The following is a 26,920-nucleotide window of genomic DNA, read 5'->3' as shown; positions in this document are numbered from 1 at the left end:
AGCCTGTAAACATCATTTTAACAAAGAAGTTTCTTTTTTCTTTTTTGGTACTTCTCTGAATCATAAAAAACAATAATAAAACAACAAAAATGACTCTTAGCTTTGGGCTGGAAATCAGGAGGAGGGAGAAGGGAAGGAAGAGAGATGGAGTCTTTAGACTGCTGGTGGAAACACGGCCCCCTGAATCTTAGATTTAGCGCCCGTGATGAGGTCTTGGTGGCAGGGAAGGCCCGCCCATGGGATTCCTGCCCTGGTTAGCAAGAGTGCCTCAGAGTTGGGCAATGAGCCTCCTTGGCACAGTGTACTCTTTGATCGATTGGACTTTGCTGCAGGAAGTGTGTGGCCGAAAGCAGACTCGTGTGAATTAACCAAGTGTGAGAATGTCAAGATCAAACTTTATTTCACCCAGCAGCAGTGACAAAATGGCATTCTTCTCTATTGACAGTCTATCCCATCCTCTTGTCCTTCCACGCAGGGCTGCTGACAGAGGTTGTTGGGGTTATTGTACCAGGCGTGGAGATACTGCCCTCTGGTTAGGAGACTCATTCTCAGGTGCTGGCTCTGCCCCTGCCTCCCGACGTCGACCCTTGTACTCGCAGGAATTTAGGTGCTTCTGTAACTATAGTAAAACTCCGTTAATCTGAAGTTATCATTCCATAAGACAAAAGTGAAACAACCAGTTGATAAGATGAGACTTTTTCCTGACATTATTGGTTCTTTATTTAAAAGTACCAATATTTGAATTGAAATAAAAACTCAGAGACTCAAATGCATCCGACAAATTGAAGTAGCAGTGACACATGTATCCACAGCGAGTGTAGCTGTGTAAAGCCCTATCTTGTTTCCCCAGGCAAAACACAGCAAGAATTATAAAATGTGTGCCTCTCTCACATTAAAAGAAAATAAACACAATCATATTGTTCATTTTTGCAAAAATCAGCTCTCTTCAATGTCATAGCAAAAAGGTGATGTGTGGCTAGAGAGGAACTTCCTCGTAAAATTTCTGAACAAGATTTGCATCACGTCTCATGATATTTCCTTGTCAGTTACAAAAAAGATTTCCTTTGCAAGCTTGCCTCTACATTACTTCATCTGCTTTCCATTCTTATCGTTAAACTCAGAGCTGCTGAAAACTAAGTATTACTCATTCTAACCTCAGCAACAAGTAAACAGAAAATTCCTATTTGAAAGCCTTGAAGCAAAGAGTAGTTAATGAGTAATACAAACTATTAATTTATGAGAAACATGCTCACTCATAAAGAGAATTACCAGAATAACTTTTTCAGATTAACTATTTGACATAACTAGCCCATTTTGAAAACAGACAGTCAATTAACTTATTTCCCCCTGTCCTCCCTTAGGCCAATGTGCCTTTCTTATTGTCCCTCTTTGACCACTGGTGGTTTTTATTTTTCCCCCGTTAGAACATTGAACGTTCAGTCTCTTGACTTCCCTTATTTTCACATGTTTGGAACCAGATGTCACAGTGTATTTAGAATGTCAAGAATCTTTGTATGAAAATCAGTGACATATGTTCTAAAATACACATTCATTATTAGAAAAGCAAATTGCAGTAGGCCACAAAGCACATTTATTTGTCAATTTTCTCTGCTAGTTAAGAAAACTTGTGAGGAAGACTCAGAAAGGATTTAGAATTCTGCACACAGTTTTATGTCTTCCACAGAAATTGACCATGTCCCCTTTGTAAGTCTCACCACTTCTCTCTGGGCTGTTTTGAAGCTTCATGACTTTGGGTGCATTATATCAGGATATTTGGACAATGGGGAGAGGGGATGACGAAGTGTTAAAGAAACACCGTGGCTGCATAAATTAATTAAAAGCATCAATGAGATCAAAATCATGAAATTCTTTCATTTCCACGGTTGGAGTCATTCCATTAACTGGCTTCCAGGGGTGTCCAGGACATTTGGGGGAGGTTTCTGGAAAATCAGGTATCAGGTTAAATGAAAGGCTATTTGGCTCTATCTGGATGTCAGGGATCCAAGCATCATCATTCTCTGTGGGAGTTGGTGGTACATTAGTCATCACAGCTGCAATGAGATCTGAGTCTTGGAAGTTAGGAAAGGTAACTGCTACACCTGGCTGGGCTAGGGAAGGGAGGGATGTTGGCCCTTCTGTCTTCTCTTGTGTCTGTGCAGAAGATTTAGTACTATCTTCAGAAGAACTTGCCAAATGCTCTGTTCTCCAACCATTGTGCATGCCATTGTTTTTTCCTTTATTTTTATATTTTCCATGGTCATGACCATGCTCATGTTTATGTCCATGGTCTAGGCCATGTCCCCTTTGATGTCCTTGACCACGGCCATGTTGCTGTTGATGTCCATGGCCAAGGCCATGTCCAGTTTGGTGCCCATGGCCTTGGTCATGCTTATGGTAAGGCCATGACCAAGGTCATGTTTTATTTGCTTTCCATGGCTCCAGCCATGTGCACGAGTGGGTCCTTGTACTTGTGCTGAATCCTGCCCTTCATCTTGTATAAACATTGAAGAAAGAAGGGACTGAGACCTGGCAATCAATGTTATCTTGGTTTACATTGGAGCAAGTCTTTGCCAGATTTTAAATACTATATTAGTAATCCAAAAAGGATGAGAATGAATAATATTTTTTCCTCTTTTGATTGATTTTATCATTTGTGGGTATTGATTATTGTTCATAATAAAACTCTGCTAAGCTAGAGAGTTTTTTCTTCACCTGGAAAAATTGGGAGGCTAAACTACATAATCTGTAGGGTACCTTCTGAGCCTATGATTATGTAAAGCCTTGGCACATTATTTATTAATTGATACTATTTCTATTAGCACAATTACTGCTTTTATCCTAAAAGGCGCTATATGGCTTTATGAACTGAATTTATATGGACCATATATCCGCAATCCCTTTGTTGAACTAAAACACATTAGGACATGTTCACAAGGTTGAAACACAGCCTTTGTATAATATCTGTGTTAGACTATACGTATACATTCCCACACATGGCAAAAACCTAAACCAGAAAAAAGAAAGACGAGGCAACTTTCGTTGAAGAGATGGATTTGTGGATGATTTCTACCTATACTCGCACTACTGGCAAGAACATTATGATTGGAGGCAGTGTTTGGTGGTGCAAAGAGCACAGTGTTTGGAGTCAAACAAACCACACCCTACTAGTTAGCAGCGTCCTGTGAACAGGGAGGGCTCTGATTTGACCTAGATTTGAATTCGAGTGCCACTAGCTTCACTTTTCTCATCTCTAAAACAGGAATAACAACAGCCCCTGCCTCAGAGTTGTCAGGAGAACAACATATGTCAAGTCCTCAGTACAGTGCCTGGGACAGAAGCAGCACTCAATAACGTTATTATTCACTCTAGGACTTCAGCATCTTTGCAATTTTCAGTGTCTCGTTCTTGACGATGGGGAAAGTATTACTTACCTCCCAAGTTTCTCTTAAGAATTAGAAAAGAGGATGTAAACTAATACTTCTCACACCTGCACATGAGTATGAATCCCCTGGGGATCTTGTTAAATGCAGATTTTGATTTTGTAGCTGTGGAGTGGGGCCTGAGATCTGCCTTTCTCCTAAGCTTCTTGGATGTAAGCCGATGCCAGCGGCCATCTCAGGCACACCTTGAAGCTGCACAGCTAGTAGTGTGAGCTCTCCCCGTCAGGTGCTGCACTCCACTGAGAGAGAGAGACTATTGAATGACATGATACTCACAGTGTGTGAGAAGGGACTGCTGCTCTCCATTCTAGCCATAAAAAGACAGATCAGCACAGCAATGTGAAAGTTCTCCCCATTTTAAAAAACGTGGTGCCCGAATTCATTTAAATAATGGTTCATTGTCAACCCCAAAATAGAACTTTTCTGAATGAGCAAAACTGACCCGAGCTGACTGGAATTAGAATCATACCTTTCCTGGTGATCGACACTTGACAGTAGTGTCAACCGTGTTCATCCAAAGTACCACAATAACTTTAGCAGTGCATTGTAGAACTTCCTATCCATGAAAATAGAAGCCAAAAGACAGAACAGCATTATTCATGAGCTACTTAAACAAGTATAAAACATCAAATAGATTTTCAGGGAATAAGTAGACAGTTGCATTACTACCTACCCCAAGTTTATTGGTCTCACAACTTTCAGTCAACTCTTTATTACTTTCCTTGGAACATGTGGTTTCCTTGGCCGTGAACGCAATAGCAAACTTTGTTCCAGACACAAGCTGAAAAATTAATTAGCACGAAGTAGAAGTTTAATTAATATTCTATAATAAATCATATGTTTCTACCCTAAAGGCTTTTAGAGGACAATATTAAATTTTTAATAACACACTGACCAAATGAGGGTTACATAAAAAAGTACAAATGTTTGACAATAAAACTTTCCATTTGTATGCATGTACTAAAATATTTGGCTGTTCACTGGTCTCATTTTGTTTTCTACATGGGAAAGAAAAGCATGATACAATTTTTATATTTTTGTGAGTTTTGTTTGTTCAACAGTTGTAAAATTCAGGAGTCATTCAAGGGCTCAAGTTGTAATAGAATCTAAGAAGAGTATGAAGAAGAAACTTAAACATTTTCTTTCTTTTCTTTGACATTGAATGTTATTTTATATTAATTTCAGACGTATACCATAGTGGTTAGACATTTATATAATTTAATCAGCAATCCCCCTGCCTAGTCTAGTACCATCTGGCACTATACATAGATTACAATATTGACTTCATTCCCTATGTTTTACTTTATATCCCCACGATTATTTTGTAAATATCCATTTGTACTTCTTAATCCCTTCCCCTTTTTCACCAACCCCCAAGCCTACTCCCATCTGGCAACCATCAAAATATTCTCTGTATCTATGAGTTTCTTTATTGTGTTTGTTTATTTTGTCCTTTAGATTCCACATATAAGCAAAATCACATTGCATCTGTCTTTCTCTGTCTGACATACTGCAAAGTTTCTGTTAAGAAATCAGGTGACAGTCATATGGGAGCTCCCTTTTAAGGAACTAACTGCTTTTCTCTTGCTGCTTTTAAGGTTCTTTCTTTGCCTTTAACCTTTGGAATTTTAATTATGATGTGTCTTGGTGTGGGCCTCTTTGGGTTCATCTTGTTTGGGACTCTCTGTGAGTCCCGGTCTTGTATGTCTATTTCCTTTGCCTGGTCAGGGAAGTTTTCCGTCATTATTTCTTCAAATAGGTTTTCAATTCCTTGCTCTCTCTCTTCTCCTTCTGGTACCCCTATCACGAGAATGTTGGTATGCTTGATGTTGTCCCAGATGCCCCCTAAACTATCTTCATCTTTTTGGATTCATTTTTCTTTTTGCTGGTCAGATGGGGTGTTTTCTGCTACCTTATTTTCTAAATCAATGATTCGATTGTCTGCTTCATCTAATCTACTGTAGATTCCCTCTAATGTATTCTTTCTTTCAGTTGTTGTATTCTGTTATTTCTGACTTGTTCTTTTTTATGTTTCCTATATCTTCATTGAAGTTCTCTCTGAGATTCATAACCAATGTTGAACTCTGTATCGAGTAGATTGCTTGTCTCTGCTCTGCTAAGTTCTTTTTCTGGAGCTTTGTTCTGTTCTTTAATTTGGATCACATTTCTTTGTCTCCCCATTTTGACTGGCTTCCTGTGTTTGTTTCTATGTATTACGTAGGGCTGCTATGCCTTCCAGTCTTAGTAGAGTGTCCTCAGTAGTAGGTGCCCTGGGGGATCCGTAGCAGAGTCTCCCTGGTCACCAGAGCTGGGTGCTCCAGGTGTGCCCTCCTGTTGTAGTTGCGCCTAGGTTGCTATTTGCACATCACTGGGAGGGAATGAACCTCAGGCTCATTGGTTGTGAGGACTGGCAGTGACGACAGTGAAGGAGCTGTTGTGCAGGGGTTGACTCTATGGAGCAGGATTCGCGTTAGCAGGAGTCTGGTACCTGCCCAGTGTGCCATTGGCTGTGTCATCCTTGGAGTCAGCTTGAGGATGCTCTGGCTTGGTGGGAAGCTGGCCACTGGGCATGCCAGCCCCAGGGCCTCCTGGGAGAGGACCCCCTCCAAACCAAGTTCAACTGCAGTTTGTGCCCTACCCTGGGCCACCTGGTATGAGCAAAAAGGCAATCTGTAGATGGCCACCACCTGTGCTGGGCTTGGGGGTACCTTGAGAGGTCAAGCCATGAACTGTGGCTGGCTGTCACTAGTACCTGGTTTAGAACTGCGCATCAAGGCATAGGGGACATGCTGAAGCCAGATGCTGCTTCTTTGGGTTTTGTGAACTTTAGAGAGATTTTAGGAAAGTCCTCAGCATGAGCCAAGACAGGCCATTGTATGGAAAAGCCACTAGAGGCTGCTTGTGTGTGGCCAAAAGTTAAGTGGGGCAGCGTCTCAGGGAATCACCAGGCCAGGGTGAGTGAATGGTGTTAGCCAAGTTGATGGAGACTCAGATATGGTGACTATATATGTCTGCATGCCAGGAGTGGGAAGGGCTTAACAAAGAAACAATGGCTTTTGCCAGCTCCTCTATCCAGGTGAAAGCCGCCCATCCAGCCCTCTCTCTGAAACCACTTAATTCAGTTCCTCCCTGTGCATCCCTGGTGCCCTTTCAGCCTCTTCCCCAGTGCTGGAGTTCAGAGTGAGTGAGTCCTTCAGCAATTAAAATGTATGCATAAATTTTAATTGATGATCATAAATTTTCTTGCTTGTTTCACAGTATACCTTAACACAACTTTTTAAATGATAATGTTGATCGAGGTAATATTGCCTAAGGAGGTTGGCGATATATGACACAAACCACACGGATAGCTCAACACACTCAGGGTGTAGAAGGAAGGAATTAAGTAGACATAATAATATCTTCCTTTCGAGGACCTCAAGATTGCATCCATGTTGCCCTTATTATCAGGTGTCATTCTTATCAGAAGTCTTCCCTGCTTAAACGCATCCTGCCCAAGTTTTGTTCTTAAAGTAGAGAACACCATGTAGCAAAATAAATTACAAATGCATTTAAAAAATTAAATTAAAGAGATGAACTCAAAAGATACTAATAAATATCCATCAGATCTCAGGATGAGGAAGGACTTTCTTGGGTGAAAATCAGAGGAAGAAAATCAAAGGAAGGAAAAATGTCTAAATTTGACTAAACAAAAATGAAAACTGATTCTTAAAAATCATAGCAAGCAAATATAGTATACGATTAATATTCTTATGTATATAAAGCCTACCACACAAAAAAATATGACAAAAGACATGAACAGGTATTTCAGAAATGAAGTTAGCATTGTCATTAACCTGGAAAAATGTTTACCTTCATTAATAACCAAAGTTATGCACATTAAAAGAGCAATGCAACTCCATTTTTCATCTTCTATATGTTGGCAAAGATTAAAAAGACAGCGATGATACTTGGTGTTGACCAGGTGTGGGAAGCATGCAGTCTCAATCACTGTTGGTAGGAATAGAACTCAAATCAAGATGATCAACCCATGTCTTTCTTCTACCCAGGTGGTGTGAATGTAAATTGGCATCAGTGCAAATAGGTGGACGATTTGGCGATGTGCATCAAAGGTTTAGACACGTACTACGCTTCGGCATTTCTAGTACTTTGTCAAAGGAAAACTTCCTGACTGTGCACACAAAGATCCTTGAAGTGTATTCATCTGAGACAAGACAGGGAGAAACACAGTCTGGAACAGGGACAACGATGGTAGGGGCAGGGCAAAATGATAGGCCTGTGACAGAAATTGCAATCATTCACATGTGCAAAGGGAGATTTGAAGGAATATTTGGTATTTGAAACATGAAAGCAACTGGGAATGGACATGCATCCAAACAGGACTAAATATGCAAAGCCAAGGCAGGACTAAATCTGTAAAATAAATCTTTAGCAGTTTGGCAGATTGGTTATCTGGAGATTGGCGTTTGGCAAATTCATCACATGGTAAACGACTTTCTAGTAACTTGTCTGCTTCCAGTGAGGGTACCTTGAATGACCGAATCAGAACAGCCAAATTGATCTCTTTAAATGCAAACATCAGTAAGGATTCATCTCTTAAAAGTAAGTTTGAGAGTCTCACAATATTCCAGATTGATTTGGCAACTGGAGGAACGTCAGTTCCCTTCATTTCACAGCATTCCATTGTTGTTCCCCTGGCACCCAGAGCATAAACAAACATACACACGTGCTACACTGTTGATTAGTTAATTTACAGAGAACTGTAAGTACTCAGAGGACTGGTCACATTTGAGAATGAGTGGTTCTCCCCTGACAGCAAACTTCTGACATGCAGTATATGGTGGAGTGCGGGACTATTCCTGCCTCATTAAGAATAAGGGAATTTCAGAAGAAAACAGAAATCTAAAGTGAGAAGAAGAGCTGACAAACACAAGAGTAGCATGGCTTGGTGTACCCTTCGAGTAAGCCTAATGTGGGTCACGTGCTAGTGAAATCAGGGAGAGAGGGTGGTAGCATCTGGGACAGAAATAAATGCCTGACTAGGAGAGAGATCAAACTATCAGTTTTTGACTTATAATAACACCATTCATTTATGGTTTTTTTCCAGTAATAAAACTAATGCAAGACATTAGAAAATGAAAATAAACAGCCCATTGTGCCACTACCTAAAGACTCCACTGTGAATAGTCTGAGGCATTTGTTTCTTTTTAGTATTGCTTTCTATACTTTTTAATAACACAATTGACAACAGAATATATATTCAATTTCATCGCCATTTTTTTCGCTGCATATTTTAACACAGGGCATTTCCCACATCAAGAACTCCTCACAAAGATTGCTGCTTAACGCACTCTTGGAATGATATGACAGTCACTTTCTCGTTACTTCTATATTATTGATTATTTTGACAGTTTACCAATTTTTTCTTTTGTAGTTAAAGCTGTAATATATATTATGTATATAAACACTCTTTCTGTTTTAGATTTCTATAAATTCAATTACTGACCCCAAGTATGAACTGTTTTAAGTGAGATTTTTTTCATCTGATTATAAAGATTATGTTGTTCTGCTGTAACAGTTTGGTTCTATTTTGATTGCTTTTCTTTAGCTTATATTTAGGGAGGCCCATTTTGAGCATCTATAATAGGAATCTGTCCTTGAATACATTGGCCATAGGCTGTTGGTGGTGGAAGGCATTTGGGCTCTTCTTATCCAGCCACTCATTTTACAAATGAGGCCACAAAGGCTGAGTGACTCTGAGTGACTGACCGCCCAGTGTCACCCAGGACGTGAGTGTCTGCTGCTGTGGTAGACTAGGTCCCCTGGTCCCCAGGCCAGGACACCCCTTATCTTCTATTGACAGGGCATGGAAGGAAAGATGAATTCCCAGAGGGTACATTTGTGGGTGGGAAGGACACCTCAGGCAGGGGAGAAATCACATGGAGGGGAGAGTGTGAAGAGAGTCTGGCCAGTGATATACTGACTGATGTGGCTGAGCCCAAGGCCCTACGTGATGTTACAATGACAAATGAGTCTAGAAAGGCAGAGAATAAATCCTGCTTTCCGTAGACCTAAACTTCACTAATTATATCAGAGATTGAAAAGTGATTCACATACATTTTCTTATTTGAACCTCATGCCAGTCCTTTACAAAAGGAAAACAAGAGAATGTTCTAAATGACTTGTCCAAGATCACACAACAAGCAAGCAGCAAGGTTGGGACTGGAAATTCAAATCCCTTGCACTAGGCATACTATTTCCCAGTCCAGAGTCAAGATCAGCAGCAAAATTAGTAAGTAATTTGCACATAGACTATAATATCACTATTTTTGTAGCATAATGTACAGACCTGTGATGTTGCTCTGTGCACAGTGTCAATCTTGAAGTAGAAATTTCCATTATTCTCTGCATTAAGCTTTGTGATAGAATGTTTCAAAGGCTCCTCCAGCTCTGGGCTGTCAACAGGTATTTCTCTGGGGCAGCCACGGCAATTAATTATACGAGGTAGTACAAAATCCTCCCCTGAAAGAATCAGGTTTGAAGTCAGCATGTGCACTGAAGGAGCAGTCGAGCCTCAGTACCTCTCCCCCACATGGTCCAGCATCCGTTTATAGAGGGCCACCATGGCAGCCCAAGGCTCAGTAGTGAGAGGTTGGAGGTGGTCTGTCTGACCTCCACTTTACAGCCTCTCCTCTTCTCCTCTCCTCAGAACCAAGTATGTTTAAGGAAATCTTCAGTTGGAAGGTGATAGTTAATGACTCAATCAATATGCTGTACTTTCCCTAAATTTTTGCATTTTTGATGGAAAGTATAAAAAGTAATGTTTAACTTAAAGGAATAATTCTCTAGTGGAAAATTTTAAAGTCCTGTGATTCTGGTGAGCAGGCAGCTTCAGTAATGTTCTCATTATTGAATGTATGCAAATATCTTCCAAGTATGAGAAAAGCCACCTCTTGGTATAAGAACTACTTTACCATAAATTGTGCTATCTCCCTTCCTCCCATTCTAATATGCAGGAGAAAAATGCCTTTAACTGAAAGGATTTTATTCTGAGCGTTTAAAAATGAGATACAGCTTCCCCTACAACACCTCACTTAGGGACATCTTGTACACAACAAAGTCCTGCTGAACATGGACCTGGAGGCCAGCTTTGCCCAGAGTACTTTAAATTGTCCCTTTTGTCACCATATTCCCTCCTGGCCACTCAGAGCAGTTTCCACTGCGCCTGCTACAGAATAGCTGGGCAGAAATGGGGCACAATTTTCTCAGCAAGGTCTGTTGGTCATATAGACTTTGTGGTAGATCCTGGCGCCCAAAGCACAATTCCTATGAAAAGACCTAGCCACTTGTCTGGGACCAACGTGCGCTGTTAGAGCAGGAACGTGTATTTTCCCTTACCTGGAAAAAGGTCACATTTCTGGGAGAAGGAAGCAATTTTGTTTTCAAGATCTATGTATGCCATATCTGTACATTCACCGGTATCCTAGTTTTTGAAAAGTATGGAAGTGCATAAATTAAAAACGTTTTTAAGAGCCTTTAAAGCAGACAAGTAGCAAAATTAAATATAGGATGTTGACTTTGCATAGAAAACAAAACCAAACATAATCCAATCGCAAAAGAGAATAAGATATAATTTGGTAACAGCATCAACAACAACCACAGACATATGTACACAAGCACACGAAACATGAAATAAGATGACAAGAATACCTAGTATAGGAATAATAACCATATAAGGGAATGGGTCAAATTTTCTTTTAGAAAGGCAAACTTTCAGATTAAGTTAAAAACGAAATCAATGTATTATATTTTCAAGACCAATACCTTATAATAAAAAAGATTAAATATAATGGACAAGCAAAGCTATATGAGGCAAATATAAATAAAAAAGAAGATAAAGTATTAGTAGTAGTGGACAAAGTAAAAGTCAAGGTAACAAACACTCACGAAGGTACTAAAATAGATCATTTTAATCTTATGAATGACATAGTCTAGAAACATGGAAACAAAATACACAAAGCAGAAAATAAATATATGAATAGAAAAAGGTAAAAGAAATTGGGGGAAAATTTAATGTACAACTATAAATTAAAGACAGGCCAAATGGATAAAAAAATAAATAACATCGTAGAAGACTTGAGTAACATAATAAAAATTTATTTATCTGTTTTTTTCATATGATACACACAATTTAAAATGATATTTTTATAAGTATGATGCAAATATGTTAAATTGCTTATACACTAGGTCACAAGAAAGGTTCAATAAACTTTGCAAATCGAAAGGAATTCAGGTCATATTATTTGACCTTAGCACCAAAAAGAACAACAATTACTAAAAATTAATAATATAAGTATAAATAAATAAACAAAAAGCTAAGTACTTAGACATCTAAGCACACTTGCCTAAATAGTTAGGGTCTTCCCTGGATTATGAAAAATATAAAAAACAAAACAAGAAAAATGAGAATTTTACATAATGTTGCCAGAGCAGCATATAGAATTTAACTCATGGCTTTATATACTTTTGTGATTTAAAAAGAGAGCTAAGAAACAAATGAAACAGACCCAAATCTAGGTGTTTATCCCAAGAAGTTAGAAAAAGAATATAGTCTTCAGCAAAACAAAAAAAAGGAAACAATAAAGATACAGGCAAAACCAATGAATTAGAAAACAGAAAGTACTAGTATTAATACACAAATCCAAATAAATGATCATTATTAGGGGAAGGAAAAAAATTAAATGCACAAAAAGGCAACATACAAAAGACTACAGAGAAGTATATAAATATAAGAGAATATTATGAACAAGAGTATGCTAATTTCAACCCCAAAGAAGCAGCTATTTTTCTGAAAAACTGTAAATAACAAACGCTGACGTAAAAACAAGAACGGAATTAGAATGGATCAATGACTGAAGAAACAGAGAATGCTAGCTTTACTCTCAACTTCCATTCCACTTCTCATCTCCAAACAACTAGATGGTTTATAGATGAATAAATTTAAAAACTAAAGAACATATATTTCCATGCTATATAAACTATTCCTGAATATAGAAAATAGTGGCAAACAAACTAGCTCAAAAATAGAAGGCAGTGGCGGGAAAAGAGGAAGACCAACTATGAGCTGGATTGACTCCATAAAAGATGTCAGAGGCATGAGACTGCAGGCACGCTCAGAAGGGCTGTTGAGGTCAGGACATTACGAGCATCGCTCATTCAGAGAGTCACCAAGAGTCAGAGGTGACTCAACGTCATGTAACACACACCCAACTCATTCTATGAAACTATAATCTGGATACCAAAACCCGAAAAAATAGAACGCACACACACACACACCCCCAGAAAACTGTTAAACTACTTTCACTTATAAATATAGATGTGGCATTCATAAACAAACTACAAATAAAATCCAAATGCATATTTAAAGAATAACATATTAAACAAATAGAGGTTAGTTTAAGAATCTAGAGATCACTATTAGGAAAGTTGTCAAAACAACATAACAGATTGAATTAGAAATATATAATATGGTATTTCAGTATATATTCTAAAGCATTTGCTAAATGAAATTCTATCACCAGTTTCTTATTTAAAAACAAAACAAAACAAACCTCTTTAAAAGAATAAATGTAAGGGTCCTTCTTTAACATGACAAGAATGTATCTTTGGAACCCATTGCAAATATACATAATAAATTCTAGAGGCTTTCTCAATAAAATCAGAAATAAAACATAAATGTGTGATCACTTAAAAAAAAAAAGAATATATATATATATATATATATATATATATATATATATATATTATATATATATATATGTATGTATATCTGGAAGTTTGGGTAAATTCACTGAGACACTAAACAAAAAATAAGCACATCAGAAAAGAGATAAAAATGTTACTTGCATAAGATATTATTATATTCCTAGAACAATCAAAAGAATCAATGGAAAGGCATTAGTGTTAATCAGAGAGTTCTGTAAACTTGCTGGATATCAGGTAAATGTTTCAAAATTGATACATTTATATATAACAATAGCTGTTTTTGCTAGATTATTATTATTTAATGACAATAGATTGATTTTTTTAAGTTCAGTGTAATTAAGGTAATTCTAGCACCTGGAAATAATCAGTATTTAGTAATCAGTATTTTTTTTTAATTTATTTTTTAAATTTATTGGAGTGACAATTGTTAGTAAAATTACATAGATTTCAGGTGTACAATTCTGTATTATATCATCTATAAATCCCATTCTGTGTTCACCACCCAGAGTCAGTTCTCCTTCCATCACCATATATTTGATCCCCCTTACCCTCATCTCCCACCCACCAAAGAGAATAAAATAAAAAGAAAACAAAGGATTTAATTTCTGATAACAATAACCAAAACCAGAGAAACAAAAAAACCTCTCCAAGATATGCAAAAAAAACCTACAATGAGATATCACCTCACCCCAGTCAGAATGGCTATCATCAACAAGACAAATAGTAAGAACTATTGGAGAGGCTGTGGAGAAAAAGGAACTTTCATACACTGTTGGTGGCAATGCAGACTGATGCAGCTGTTATGGAAGGCAGTGTGGAGGTTCCTTTAAAAATTACGAATAGAATTACTATCTGACCCAGCAATCCATCTCCTTGGTATCTACCCCAAAAATCTGAAAACATTTATACATAAAGACATGTGTGCTCCAATGTTCATTGCAGCTTTGTTTACAATGGCCAAAACATGGAAATAACCAAAATGTCCTTCGATAGGTGAATATGGATAAAGAAGTTGTGGTACATATACACGATGGAATACTATTCGGCCGTAAGAAAAGATGATATAGGAACATTTGTGACAACATGGATGGATCTTGAGAGTATACTGCTAAGCGAAATAAGTCAGACAGAAAAAGCAGAGAATCATATGATTTCACTGATGTGAGGTATATAAACCAAAAACAACAAAAGAACAAGACAAACAAATGAGAAACAAAAACTCATAGACAAAGACAATAGTTTAGTGGTTACCAGAGGGTAAGGAGGGTGGGGGTGGGTGGGAGGTGAGGGTAAGGGGATCAAATATACGGTGATGGAAGGAGAACTCACTATGGGTGGTGAACACTCAATGAGATTTATAGATGATGTAATACAGAATTGCACACCCGAAATCTATGTAATTTTACTAACAATTGTCACTCCAATAAATTTTTAAAAAAGCAAAAAAACCTCTCCAAACATAGAAATCACTCTGGTGAGCAATGATCCAGATGTATATAAATAAAAGCACATAATGTTAGAAATTTAAAATAAAACGACTAAATAGAGATATAAAGCATGTTCTTGACTGAAAAGACTAAATATAGTACATACACCAATTCTCCTCAAATTAATTTAGAAATGTAATGCAATTCTAATCTATGTGACAATGTAAGTTTTTCTTACAAACTTATTCTAAGGTTGGTTTTGAAAATTTAACACCAGAATAATAAATCACAAATTTAAATTTACTATGAAGCAACAGTTGTTAAAACATGGTAGTACAAATGTGAAAAACAAGATTTTTCAAAAGAAACTAGTATGGGATAAAGATCACAAATTTATGTAGAAGGGAAAATGTTGAAATATCTGGCTATTCTTTTGAAAGAAAATCAGTTTAGATATTGATTTTTTTATCACAAGATTCAACTTTAATGTATCACAAGATACATAAAGTTGATTCCAGATAGGTTCGAAAGCAATATTTAAAAATAGTGACCATAGACTAAGAAAAAAAAAAAAGGTGACTGCTCAGACAATGACAGACGAATTCAAAAGGAAAATATGGGTAGATTTGGTCACCGACAAACAAAAACTATTTGTAAGTCAGAAATACCACCATGAAAACTAAAAAGTAAACAGCTGAGAAAATATGACAAATCACTAATGCCTTTAATACACAAATACTGTTTTCCAAATCATTAAGATTTATCCCAAAGAGAAATGGGCAAAGTGTTTAGAAGACGATTCTTAAATTCAACCCATAAATTTCTAACAAATGTATGAAAATATAGTGGTTAAATAAATACACATTAACTACATTGTTGATTGAGAAAAAAAAAACTAAAAATGCTTTTGTCTATGAAAGTAGCTACGTTTGAAAAAAATAATCCTGAATTATTTCAAGGGTATATATTGCTGATGCCCATCAACCACGTACAAAAGTTTCAATTTTTCCACATCCTCCCCAATACTAGTCATTTTCCAATTTTTTAGAATTATAGCTATGCTCTAGGTATGAGGTGGCATCTTATTGTGGTTTGTATTTACATTCTCCGGATAGCTATTATAAATATGTAGAACATCTTTCCATGTGCTTGTTGGCCATTGGCATGTCTTCTTTGGAGAAATGTTTAAGTCTTTTGCCCATTTTAAGACTGGGTTGATTGCCTTTTTGTGTTGCTCTGTAGGGGTTTTTATATATTCTGCATATTAAAAACTTATCAGATATATAATTTGCAAATATTTTCTCCCATTCTGTGGGTTGTCTTTACACTCTATTAATAGTGTTCTTTTTACCTTTTTCCCCCAATTATGAAATAAATGCATGCTTGATTGGAAACATTGGGAAGTATTGAAGAGTTCCAAAAAGTATAAGGAATCAGAAAAAGCACCCATAGTCCCAACTGAAAGTTAACTATATTTTGGCACATTTGTTTTCCGTCAATTTTAATGTTTACATTTACTTTATATATTTGAATACATTTCTACATATAGTTTTGTATCCTCCTTTTTCTGTTTTTTACTTAGCCTACTATAATCATTTTACTAAGCCACTAAAAACTCTGCAATGTAATTTATTGGCTGCACATATTTTACTGTATGGATCTACTGTAATGTACTTAACCATTCTTGAAGGTTGAAAATATAAGTTATTTCCACTGTTTTTCTATTAATAATAACCTGAAATTAGCATATCACTCTCTGGATTTCTCAGTTTCTTCATATATCATAGAATTTTAGAAGTAGAATTACTAGATACAGGGCTCATAGCAATCCCTTGCTTGAAGCACAGGCTTCTGCTAAAATGCAAAACATCCCTGGGAAGCTCACTGTGCCTTACTCATCTGAACCCTCACTAACCACCGCCACCATGAGATGTTGTCTTTAACATAATTTTGGTTCTGATAACAAGATGTCATCCTAGAAAGTGTCACTTAGGGATAGAGGCTCAGGATGTGTTTACTAAAGATAAAGGTAGGGGAGGGAAGGTGAAAAAACAAGCGGAGACAAGTTGGAAGTGAGGGATTGTCCTGGGCAGCGCTCAAGAACAGCAGGAGGACGTGGAGCCCACGAGGAAGAAAGGGAGACAGAAAAGTGTGAACACGTGAAAACACAAACTTGACTATGGCACCATTTTGTATAACTAGTTCCTGGTTATATCCATAAATGCTTATTGCTAGATGTACAGATTGTTTCACCATGTAGGTGAGGCAGCTTGACCAGTGACGTGAGCTTCGAAGTTCCCAAGTGAATGTGACTGTGCATTGGTGAATGCCATCTGAAATTTTAGTGACCGATTCTTCCTACATAGCTGAGAGTTCCCACGCCTGTAAATACTGCACACAAAATCCTACGATCTGCATAATTCCACTTTTGTCTACTTACACCATTGAGAAGAGACTTGCAGTCTGGAGTTAAGAACAGAAATTGCTCCTTGGAACAATTAGTTTGTGCAATTGTATAAGTAATTTCATAGTTTCCTCCAGCCACCACCTGAAACAATTTTGAATTGAATATTTAAAGGGCAGCTTAAACAGTCTTCACAGTGTTATGAGGACCTTAGTATACTGTCTGGGATATCATAAGTGCTCAAAAATGTAGACTACTATCACTAGGCAAAAGTCACGACTGAGTAAATATTAAGCACTTTATGACTCTCACACCCCTCAACACACACACACACACACACACACACACACACACACACACATACGTACACATCTGAAAATGAAAAGTAATGTATAGCTGGAGTTACTCTATTTCCTTAAGTAAGACCTAGCAATATTTGTTCTGCCAGGAGCATGAAAAAGTGTTCTATTGAATTTTGTGAAATATGAATGATATTCTTCTAAATGGTTAAAGACAATTTTGGAGCTAGAGTGACCTTTAATGGTAGGTTCTCAAGTTCCCACATTGTCAGGTAATAAGACTTCTCCACTTTATCCTGGACTAGTCTCATCCTGATTGCTGGATTTGGACGTAACTGAGTAGAATATGCATCTTGCATAAAGGCAAGTTGGAAGGTTTCTTAAAAGCTGGGAATGTTATTGACCAAGTCACTAATATTTAGAGACTGAACTACAAGGGACCCAATCAACTGTCAGTAAAGACTTAATAAACGGAAGCAAAGAAAAGACCAGATTTACGAGTATTTACGTTTCTTAAATGATGATATGGAAACTATGATTTAGAGGGTACTCAGAAAGCTATGCCAACCTTTCTAGGTATAACTTAGTATTTTGGAGCCATGTTTGACTCGTGATAGCTGGTGATGCTCTAGTTTTCTTAAAACCTTACAGCCAGAATGTGTCTTTCATTTCACCACCTCTAGGAAGAACATGTAATGCCGACTACCCATTCAATAAAACCAATCTCAAATGAACGGGTCTGATTAGCCACCCGTTTCCCCTTTCCATAGTGCAGTACCCAAATCACTGCAACTAAAGAGAAAGCTCTTGGCCTCCTGTGCTGGTCAGATGAGAACATAAAAGAACTGCCTCATCACCTGTCGTGGAATCATATGGTTTCCTTCAGCCAATGGTTTATTTTAGATAGTGAGACCCTAAATATAACGATCCAACAAAGTTTAACAATAGTGTGTGAAATGAAAAATTAAAGAACAAACCTGACTCTGGGCCCTTTTTACTTCTTTAAGAGAAAAGAGGTGGGAACGATCAGTGTTGTTGTTAAAATGTTCGATGGCATGTCTCAGAACGCGTTCCACGGTTGGGTTGGCAGTTGATATGGGTTGCATGCAGCCACGGCATTTATACTCAGGTGTCACCACGCGTCCCTCAGCTTGACAAAGAAAGAATAGGCAAAAAGGGCAGAGTTAATGAGCAAAACCCACATTCAGATACATTGCCCTAAATAAGTAAAATAATTTCAAAGGCCCTGGTAAACAAACCTTCCAGTAAATCCCAGAAGGCATTAGGAAAAGAGAACACAGAACTGCATTTCTGTCAGAGGAAAAAAAAACAAAACCCTATCATTCACCTCGGAACATCTTACATGAATACTATTGTTCATAATTATTTTAAATTTATTTAAAAGTCATTTTAAATTATAGAAACCATACATAATTTATGTATTATAATAATAAATATCTCTTATGAAAAAGTAAAACATTATACATATACTACTGTTTATTTTCTATTGTTAAGTAAAGCTCTTTGAAGCCTGGTGTAAGATGTTTTATTATCAATTCAATCCAACAAACACCTATTTTGCACCTGCTGAGATATGCCAGGCACTGAGTAGACTACGTAGATATGGGAATTTGTCAGTAATGGTCACTGCCATGAAGGAGTTGGGCAGTTGAGGGAGAGGTGAAACTGTAGCTGGATCACGTCAATATAATCCTGTAAGAGCACAGAAAGGCAGGAGCCTGCAGTGAGCTCAGGACTTCTCTGAGAAGAGGCCTGAGACAGGAAGGGCGAAGGTCAGTCCAGGTCAAGCAGACAACAGAGGAATGAGGCCTGAGAAACAGAACCCATGGTCCCAAGAAGCAGGATGAGTCCGGGCGGGGGTGTGAGATGTTATGTACACACATGTTACCAGGGCTTGACTCCGGAGGCTGGGAGGGGTGATTGCAGTCTGAACAGTGGCTATAGAGTCTTGTTATTGATCTGGGATGCTCTCTGCAGGCCGGGGGTTACTAACCGTATTACAAGGGTCATGGGCTCCTTGGTGAACCTGACGAAAGCTATGGTGCCCTCCCCAGGAAAATGCTCCTACTCATAATGTTCTCCACATAATTTCAGGGTCTCCATAGACACCTTGAAGTAAGTTAAGAATGGTCCGCTGTAAGAATGAGGAGCCATTGACTTGGTTTTACTAAAACAATGTAAAATATTAAAACAGGTGTGAGTTTGTATTAACTTATCAAGTATTGTTTACAGCACATAGCCCTGACCTGCTGGTCAGTAGAGGCCCACGCCAAAGTCCTGAAGGATTCCTAGGCCCCTTCCCAAAGGGACTCTCGCTTCCCAAATGTGCAAGCACCAAACAGAATCAGGAGACCAACAGTATTCTACCACACTTTCCCTCAGTTGTTAGCAGGTCAACACAACTCCCCTAGCAGCTGTTTATTGGCTTTCACTCCATAAGTAGATGTGTCAGGAAAACGATTTACTGGATGAATATTCATGGCTCCCCACCAACCCACTCCTTAATGAAGTTATGCTGTATCAGTGCAGTGGGCAAACTTAAAAACCTGGAGGGGAATTACATGGGAAAGGTGAGAAAATTACTTAAGGGAGAACAACAACAAAATAGATGAACCCAGAACATTTAAAGGGGAGATAAAGTCCAAAGGCTGGTTTGCCTGACTTCAAGGGCAGCTCTGACAGGGGTAAAACAAGAGATGGAATATTGTAAATTCAGTTTTTCTGAGTGACAGATGATTTTCCACCTTGCCTCAACAATTCTAGAGAGATTTTTTTTAATTAAAATAAAGATTTTAAATTTTGAATTATGGCCAAAATTGTTTCAGATGAAGGATTGTGGAACTAGTACCTAGTAATTTCTGAAGGTGTGGCAAAGAGCTTTTCTCTCATAGTATATATTCTGTGTTCTGGATAATGTGAAAATTTGCTTATGAGATAGAGGTCTTAAACTGAATAATAAAAAGGCATTCCAAAAAATTTAACTACTTGTAATTTCTTTTGTGTTTCGAACTGTTTTTTTTGTTTTTTAATGCAACTTCTTGTAATTGCTGAAACCCAAGGGATAAGGTTTCTGTGGTTTCACATAGATGAGTAAGGCCAGGACAGAACAACTGCCATTCTGGTGAGGTTGAAGAATGTGGCTGAAGACGTTGTCCTGGAGCCTCATGTACTGAAACCCTATCTTGCAGAAGGCCAGTTCTGGGGTGACTTTTGTGGCTTACATCACCTAGATGTGCCCATTCTTCCATATGTGGCCCCTCTGCCAAAGGAAGGAAGGAGCTAATGATAGTGGTTATATCTATTCATAAGTTGTTCCATACTTACAGGGTCTACTATACCAACTCTGCTACTTACTAGCTGTGGGATCTTGGACAAGATACTTATTAACAGCTGTGGACCTCAATTTTATCATTTGTAAAATGGGACTATTAATACTTTCCTGATAAAATTGTTGTGAAGTTAAGAATGTTAATACATGTAAAGTGATTAGGACTGTGGCTGGCAATAAGTGCTCAATAAATGCCAGCTGTTATTTCTTTTATCCCGATTATCAGTAATACATTATTATGGTCTACCTTTAGGCATGTCATCCAGTTTCAGTCTACAACAACCCTGTCCAGAGGGAATTACTATGATCCTCTTTATAGATAAAGAAAAAGAAGCCAAAAAGGTGAAGAGGTTTTGAAAGATTCCACGCCAGGTCTGACCTCAAAGCCTGTGCTTTTCTCCTCCGAGGATGCTGCCTACAATTGAAGGCAGGGTTCACATCTTCTCATCCTTTCGCAGGGCCCTTGCACACACACCTGCTACAGCGCTGCTCTCAGGAAGAGCCGGGATGATTGGCAGGAGCCTGGCCCCAACCTCAGGACTCTGCCACTCCAGCCCCCAACCCCCCACCAAGGCTGAGAATGGCATCTCTACAACTGTCCTCTGAAGGGAGTGTTTCCTAGGTTGTGCTCCTGGTCCCCACACAGAAATAGTTCCTTTTCCCCAGAGCAGCGCCACTGGATAGATCTGTTACCTGGAGTAATCTGGCAGGTCTGGGTAGCCACAGAGAATTTCGTGTTCCCGCTCTTTGTCACGTTTGCTGTGCATTCTCCCGTGGCCTAAAAAATCAATCAAACAAACAAACAAACAAACCATTCATCTTAATCTTTCAAATGGGAAGTACACCTAGGACTGTTGTGAAATATGGCTTTCCTTTCTTTATACACTTGCCAAGATATTTTCTAATAGCGCTTTGATATATAAGGATGAATGTGTTTATGACCAAATTATTATTATTTACAAGCCACTGATATTCAGGAGACATCAGAGGAGAAGCAGTATAAATGACGAGGTTTTAAAGTATGAGATTTTTGTTTCGAGTCCTGGAGATACATCTTTTTCACCAACATGGACACAAGCCCTAAAACCAGCTTGCTGTAAACTCTCCTCTTGCCTTACCTTCCAATGTGAGTGTTCAAACTGCACACAGAACGTCAGTTTTTTCACATTGAAGAGGTGAATCCACGTATTGTGGAAAGAGTGGCTTGCTTCCTGGAAGATACCTTCTGCAGGCTCCCTTAATTAAGGCCAAACAACCAGCTGTGGTGTGGCACGCGTATGTGAGGCATTTGGTTAAGACAGCTGTTGTTCTTCAAACAAAGGTCTTGGTATAATGCATCTCCCTCTGTCTTCCAACAACTAGCTGAGGTCAATTTTATCTCCCTTTTACGAGGGAGTGCACTGGTTTCGAGTGGTCAGCCAGTTGGAGGCAGAGCAGGATTCGTACTCAGGCCTGTGCAATGGAAACACCCACTGTCTCCCCTCACCAGCCCTGATCGTGGCCCAAATATTGATTTGTTGTCTCTCTGGGCCCTGATCCACACGTCCCAATTTGTCATTAGAGCCCTCTTCTCCGGGGAGGATTTTATTTATATTTAACCTCTGACCTCTCCATGCATTTTCTGTCTGTGCAAGAACAGAGACATCAAGCATTTGACTGTTCTATACATTTAAGGGCTTATGTGCATCTCTCACAAACAGGCTCAACAATATTCATCATCCCCAGCACTAGTGAAAAGAATCTGGCAGGCTCGAGAAGAAAACTAGAGGTGTGGGAAATTCAACACACTTACAGCTTTCTCCGCAGCTTTGTAGTCACAGTCCTGCCAGGTTTTGCCACTTTTTACAGGACAGTCTCCCTCCTTGATTTGGTACTTGACAGCATAAAATATGTCATGGTTCTCCTGAAAAACAAATAAAGGGGGACCAAAGATACGTAGTAAGTCACCCAACTGACTCAGCAGCAAACCATTTGAGTGACACACAGTGATGAATGTTTTATCTTGATTTAATTCAACAAAAGCAAAACATTTATTAAAAGCAAGCACTGAAAGTTGTAAATACTTGCAAGGATGTCCATAACATATTTATAAATATATACAGAGGGTGCCACAAATGTATACACATTTTAAGAAAGGAAAAACTGTATTAATTATAATACTCAATATGTACCGATAACAAAAGATGAATACAAGTCACATTTGATTTCTGCAATCACAAGAGGTGCTCAGAGTGGTTACCATCAGCGTCCAGACACTTCTGATTACAGCGAACAACTGCTTGAGCATAGATAACATCTCTTAAAATGTATACACATTTTTTGGTGCCCCGGTATTTTTTAAGTTACGAATCAGTATCCATAGTATTAGCCTATTTTTGTAGAAACCAACTTATATGTACATGTATGATTTGTAAAAGTTATGCAGTAGAGCTGTTAAAATGGTTGTCTCTCTGTGGTAGGAGTATGATTGTTGTCACGCAGGAGTCTCTATTTGCTGTGCCATTTGTCGTGCGAGGCAGCCTGCGGGGTCTCTAGTTCCGCTCCCCACATAACAACGCAAGATATGGTTAGGCCAAAAAGCAACACCCACTGAGTCATAGGTAGGGAAGTCATACCACTATAGTCTCACAGAAAGCTGGAGACACACGACCTGAAACCTGCTGTCAGCTTCTCTCCCTGCCACCCAAACGACTCACTAACCAACACAGCCACAGCAGTTATATCAGTGGCTAATTGGCTAACTAGTAACAGCTGATGGCCAGCAAGCCACAGCTGATGGCCATCTACTACCCGAGTCAGCACCTTTCCACGTGAGGCCAAGAGCCTGGAAATTGCTCTCTGGGACTCTGTCCCCACAATTGTTTTCCTCTTTCTTCTTTAAACAAAAATTCCTGAATTACCTGAGTACTTTTCTTAAAAACATAGTATATTACTTGTACAGTTATATAAAACAAACAAGAGATCTTTCAATTTTGAAAAAAATGTTAACAGCTATTTCTGGATGATGGGATTAGTTATAGGAAATTTAGTATTTTTCTTTGCTTTCTTTGTTTTCTGCTTTTTCTAGCATGTCATGAAATAATGAATAAAACTTTTAAATGCAAAGGTGATGAGTTAGTTGAGCTTTCAGATGCAAAATCCTGGCATGTTGGAGCAGTAAGTGACCTGAGAAAAGATGTCCAGGCCCTCATTTGGCAGGTGAAAGGAGGCCCTGAGTAGATGGGGCATAGCTGAGGCAGCCTCCCACCTTGGAAAAGCACATCCCAGGTCGACTGACTCCCGGGGCAGTGCTCTCTGAGAGCCTGTGTGGGTCAGAGTGTTTGTGTCTGAGAGATGATGGAGTCAAACGAGAGAATCTCCAAGGTTCCTTCCAGGTCTCAGATTTTGATAAAGCAGATGACGACAGTGGTATAGGTGATGCCCACATAGCAAAATAAAGAGCAATTCTATGCGGATTTTAGAACAAAAACTGACATTTGTGACGGATGCCAGCCAATAACGACAAAACCCATAAAATGTTGCTGAGGGCACCAGGACTCCCATGACTGCACTAGTTTGTGAAATAGAACTGCTCGATTTTACTTTCAGAAAAAAAAAATGTACACTGTGCTTTTTCTTTAACCTCATCATGTCAAATATCTGGATTTTTTTTCTCCACTGAAATAAACAATTGCCTAACTATCAAGGAGACATAGAGAAATTTGCTAAAACTATTGAAAGATTTATATTTCTTGAAATCACACATCTTGTTAGCATTTGTTTTCAACCTGAGTGCATCAATCAGTGATAAAAAATATTAAAGAACAACTAGAACATGGCTATTACCCGTGATGCATTTGGCCATATGGAGCTTATGGTAGATATTTTGTCTAATGCAGTAGAACCACGTGAATCTCACTTCTGAATTCTCCTCTTAGATGTATCTCTTCCCACTGTACTCTAGCTTTATTGAGGTATAATTGACAAATAAACATTGTATATATTTAAGGTGTATAATATGGTGATTTAATACACATATAAATTATGAAATGATTACCCCAATTAAGCTAATTAACACAGTATCACCTCACATAATTCTTATCATTTTGTGTGTGTGGTGAGAACACTTAAGATCTAGCCTTTTAGCAAATTTCAAGTATACAATACAGTATTACTCACTCTAATCACCACGTTGTACATTAGTTCCCCAGAAACTATTCATCTTATAACTAAAAGCCTATATTGTTTGACCAGCTTCTCCCCATTTCCCTCACTCCACAGGCCCTGGCAACCACCTTTTTACTTTCTGCTTCTGTAAATTTGACTTTTTTCAATGCCACCTATAAGTAAGATCATACAGCATTCGTTAGATGTACCGTCAGAAGCACCCCCTCCCCGTTTGAGGTCCAGAGGTCTTTATATTTTAGTCTAAAGCTGGTCACACAGTAAATCCTCTTGCTGAGGCCTGACTGAGTTCCTGGAGTCTCCCACTCTGCATGCAAATCACTCTTGCTACCTTTGTTTCATTTCACCCTAGAATACCGCTCCCCTGATCACCCAGGAAGCCAAACTTGGTGGTTGAGGACTAGTCATACCCTGCCTTCCAACCCCAGGCCAGAGAGTGGTGTTGGTCTTTTCTATGAGCTGTAAGCTTCTACCTTTTATTACAGTTCTTTGTCGATTGGTGATTGGTGTGTGTGTGTGTGTGCGTGCGTGCGTGCGTGCGTGTGTGTGTGTGTGTGTGTGTGTGTGTGTGTGTGTAAGGCCTGGGCTCCAAGTGATAGCACAAATCCCAAATGACCTCAAGGTTAAACACAGCTCACTCACCGTCTTGATGACTTCTGTTATGCGGTACAATACAAACTGGTTGCCAGTTTCGTTTCTCTCATTATGCATCTTCAGAGCTGCGTCCACAGCCTTAAATATGTCTTCATCATTGCAGTCAATTTCTTGCGAGCTGTGCTCCTGCGGTAAAGTTGGTAGCAGCCTGGAGCAAAGGAAAAGGAGGGCAATTAACTTCATGATTTAAGTCTTTCTCTGGGAGTTTCACCAAGCATTGGGAGCTAACTTGGACGCTGATTTTAATTCTCTCCAGCCTCTTATATCCTCTGTCTCTCCTCTCTCTGCCTTAGCTCCCCAGGGCCCTGATTGGATTCCTGCTGCCATACACTATTTGCCTTGTTTTATACGGACAAATGACTGCTGAGTTACCCAAGCAGATTTCCTGGAAGTTGGAACGTTACAACACTGGGGCTGTTGACCTGCGTGTTTACATTTGGGAAGTATGTGGCACATTTCCAGGTGATTGCACAACTCTGCATAGCAAATCAGAGCAGACTCTAATAAAGGAGGAGAAAAAAAACCACCACCCACCTCTGTTGCTCCCATCCCCAAAACCATTTATGAACGTCATTACATGCGACAAAAATGCAGCAGTGTGCAGACACCTTTCAGGAAAATTGCTTTGCAGGATGTCTAGTTGCAGAGAAGCAGGCTGCTACCAATCCTTGGTCGTGCCTGGGGAGCCCGTGCACAGGGACATAGTGAGTGCAGGGAGGCTCACACCAGGACATTGGCACAACCACAAATGAAAGATGGGCATCCTATCTGGTCTCTGGCCAAGCCAGCTTCGCTCCACTCAGTTGAATTAGGTGTAAAAAAGAAAATACCAGAGTGGAGGAGACAAGTGAGAAGCATAAGAATGGATGGGTAGAGTGAAGCCCTGCTTAACCCTCTCCTTGCTCCTTATTTCTAGTTTGGTGAATATGGGGGTCTTGCATTCACCAAGCCTCAGTGATTTTTCTGATCAAGTTACACTATTATCATGTGTCTCCAAGTTAGACTTTTCAGGTATTTTTCTGATCAAGTTAGACTAAGAGTTAAAGATACGGGCTAGCCCTTAGTAGATGTTTGCTCCCAAATCTTACCCTTTTCCCCCAAAAAAGATGTTTGACTTCATGTTTGTTGTCAATAGGGTCCCTAGCTTGGCAATTTAGTCTCTCTGAGAGTCCTCGGAAAAGAGGGGTCAATGTGGGCTGAGTGGTGGCCTTGGCACCCAGTGGCAGGAACATGAGCTGGGCAGTAAGTCCAACGCCGATTCTAATCCAGCTCTGCTACTTAATTGCTATGTGATGCTGAACAAGTCAGGGTCATATAGCCTTTCTGAGCCTCAGTTTCCTCATCTGGAAAAGTGAAACAACATACTGCCTTAATGAGGTTTCTTGAGAAGTCAACGAGATAATATAGTTGTGGAGCCT

At 38.9% G+C, this 26,920-nt stretch overlaps 1 protein-coding gene and 1 pseudogene across 3 annotated transcripts in view; both read right to left on the bottom strand.

Moving 5' to 3' along the window:
- Window positions 1-375: 375 nt before the first annotated feature.
- On the bottom strand, window positions 376-25,819 carry LOC148754777 (kininogen-1-like). 2 transcript variants are annotated; one of them, XM_088794044.1, is made up of 10 exons: window positions 25,491-25,819; window positions 22,477-22,587; window positions 21,378-21,462; window positions 18,313-18,485; window positions 17,073-17,180; window positions 10,839-10,923; window positions 9,790-9,962; window positions 4,114-4,221; window positions 3,910-3,996; window positions 376-619 (listed from the first exon to the last, which is right to left on the bottom strand). In XM_088794044.1, the coding sequence occupies exons 1-10, from the start codon at window positions 25,683-25,685 to the stop codon at window positions 500-502; spliced, it is 1,245 nt and encodes a 414-aa protein (XP_088650170.1). In that variant the 5' UTR covers window positions 25,686-25,819; the 3' UTR covers window positions 376-499. The 2 variants fall into 2 exon arrangements, with proteins under 2 accessions (XP_088650170.1, XP_088650171.1); XM_088794045.1 differs by lacking the exons at window positions 376-619; window positions 3,910-3,996; window positions 4,114-4,221 and adding an exon at window positions 4,230-7,644 and having other exon boundaries at window positions 25,491-25,818.
- Window positions 1,569-26,920, bottom strand: part of LOC148754774 (kininogen-2 pseudogene) — a 58,647-nt pseudogene continuing 33,295 nt past the window's right edge. The window contains exon 2 of the transcript XR_016019645.1: window positions 1,569-2,504. The product of XR_016019645.1 is annotated as a kininogen-2 pseudogene (transcript). The remainder of the gene's footprint in view (window positions 2,505-26,920) is intronic.

Source organism: Rhinolophus sinicus, chromosome 17 (assembly GCF_057876585.1).
Source record: "Rhinolophus sinicus isolate RSI-liver-muscle chromosome 17, RSI-T2T, whole genome shotgun sequence".
Lineage (NCBI taxonomy): Eukaryota > Metazoa > Chordata > Mammalia > Chiroptera > Rhinolophidae > Rhinolophus > Rhinolophus sinicus.
The sequence above is the reverse complement of the archived record's forward strand: the minus strand, read 5'-3'. Positions and strand labels throughout refer to the sequence as shown.

Coding starts and splice junctions, on each gene's coding strand:
- LOC148754777 (XM_088794044.1), bottom strand. CDS start 25,685: ATGAAGTTAATTGCCCTCCTTTTCCTTTGCTCCAGGCTGCTACCAACT. Junction 9,963..10,838: donor GAAATGTGACCTTTTTCCAG/GTAAGGGAAAAT, acceptor TGATTCTTTCAG/GGGAGGATTTTGTACTACCT. Junction 4,222..9,789: donor TGCACAGAGCAACATCACAG/GTCTGTACATTA, acceptor TTAATTTTTCAG/CTTGTGTCTGGAACAAAGTT.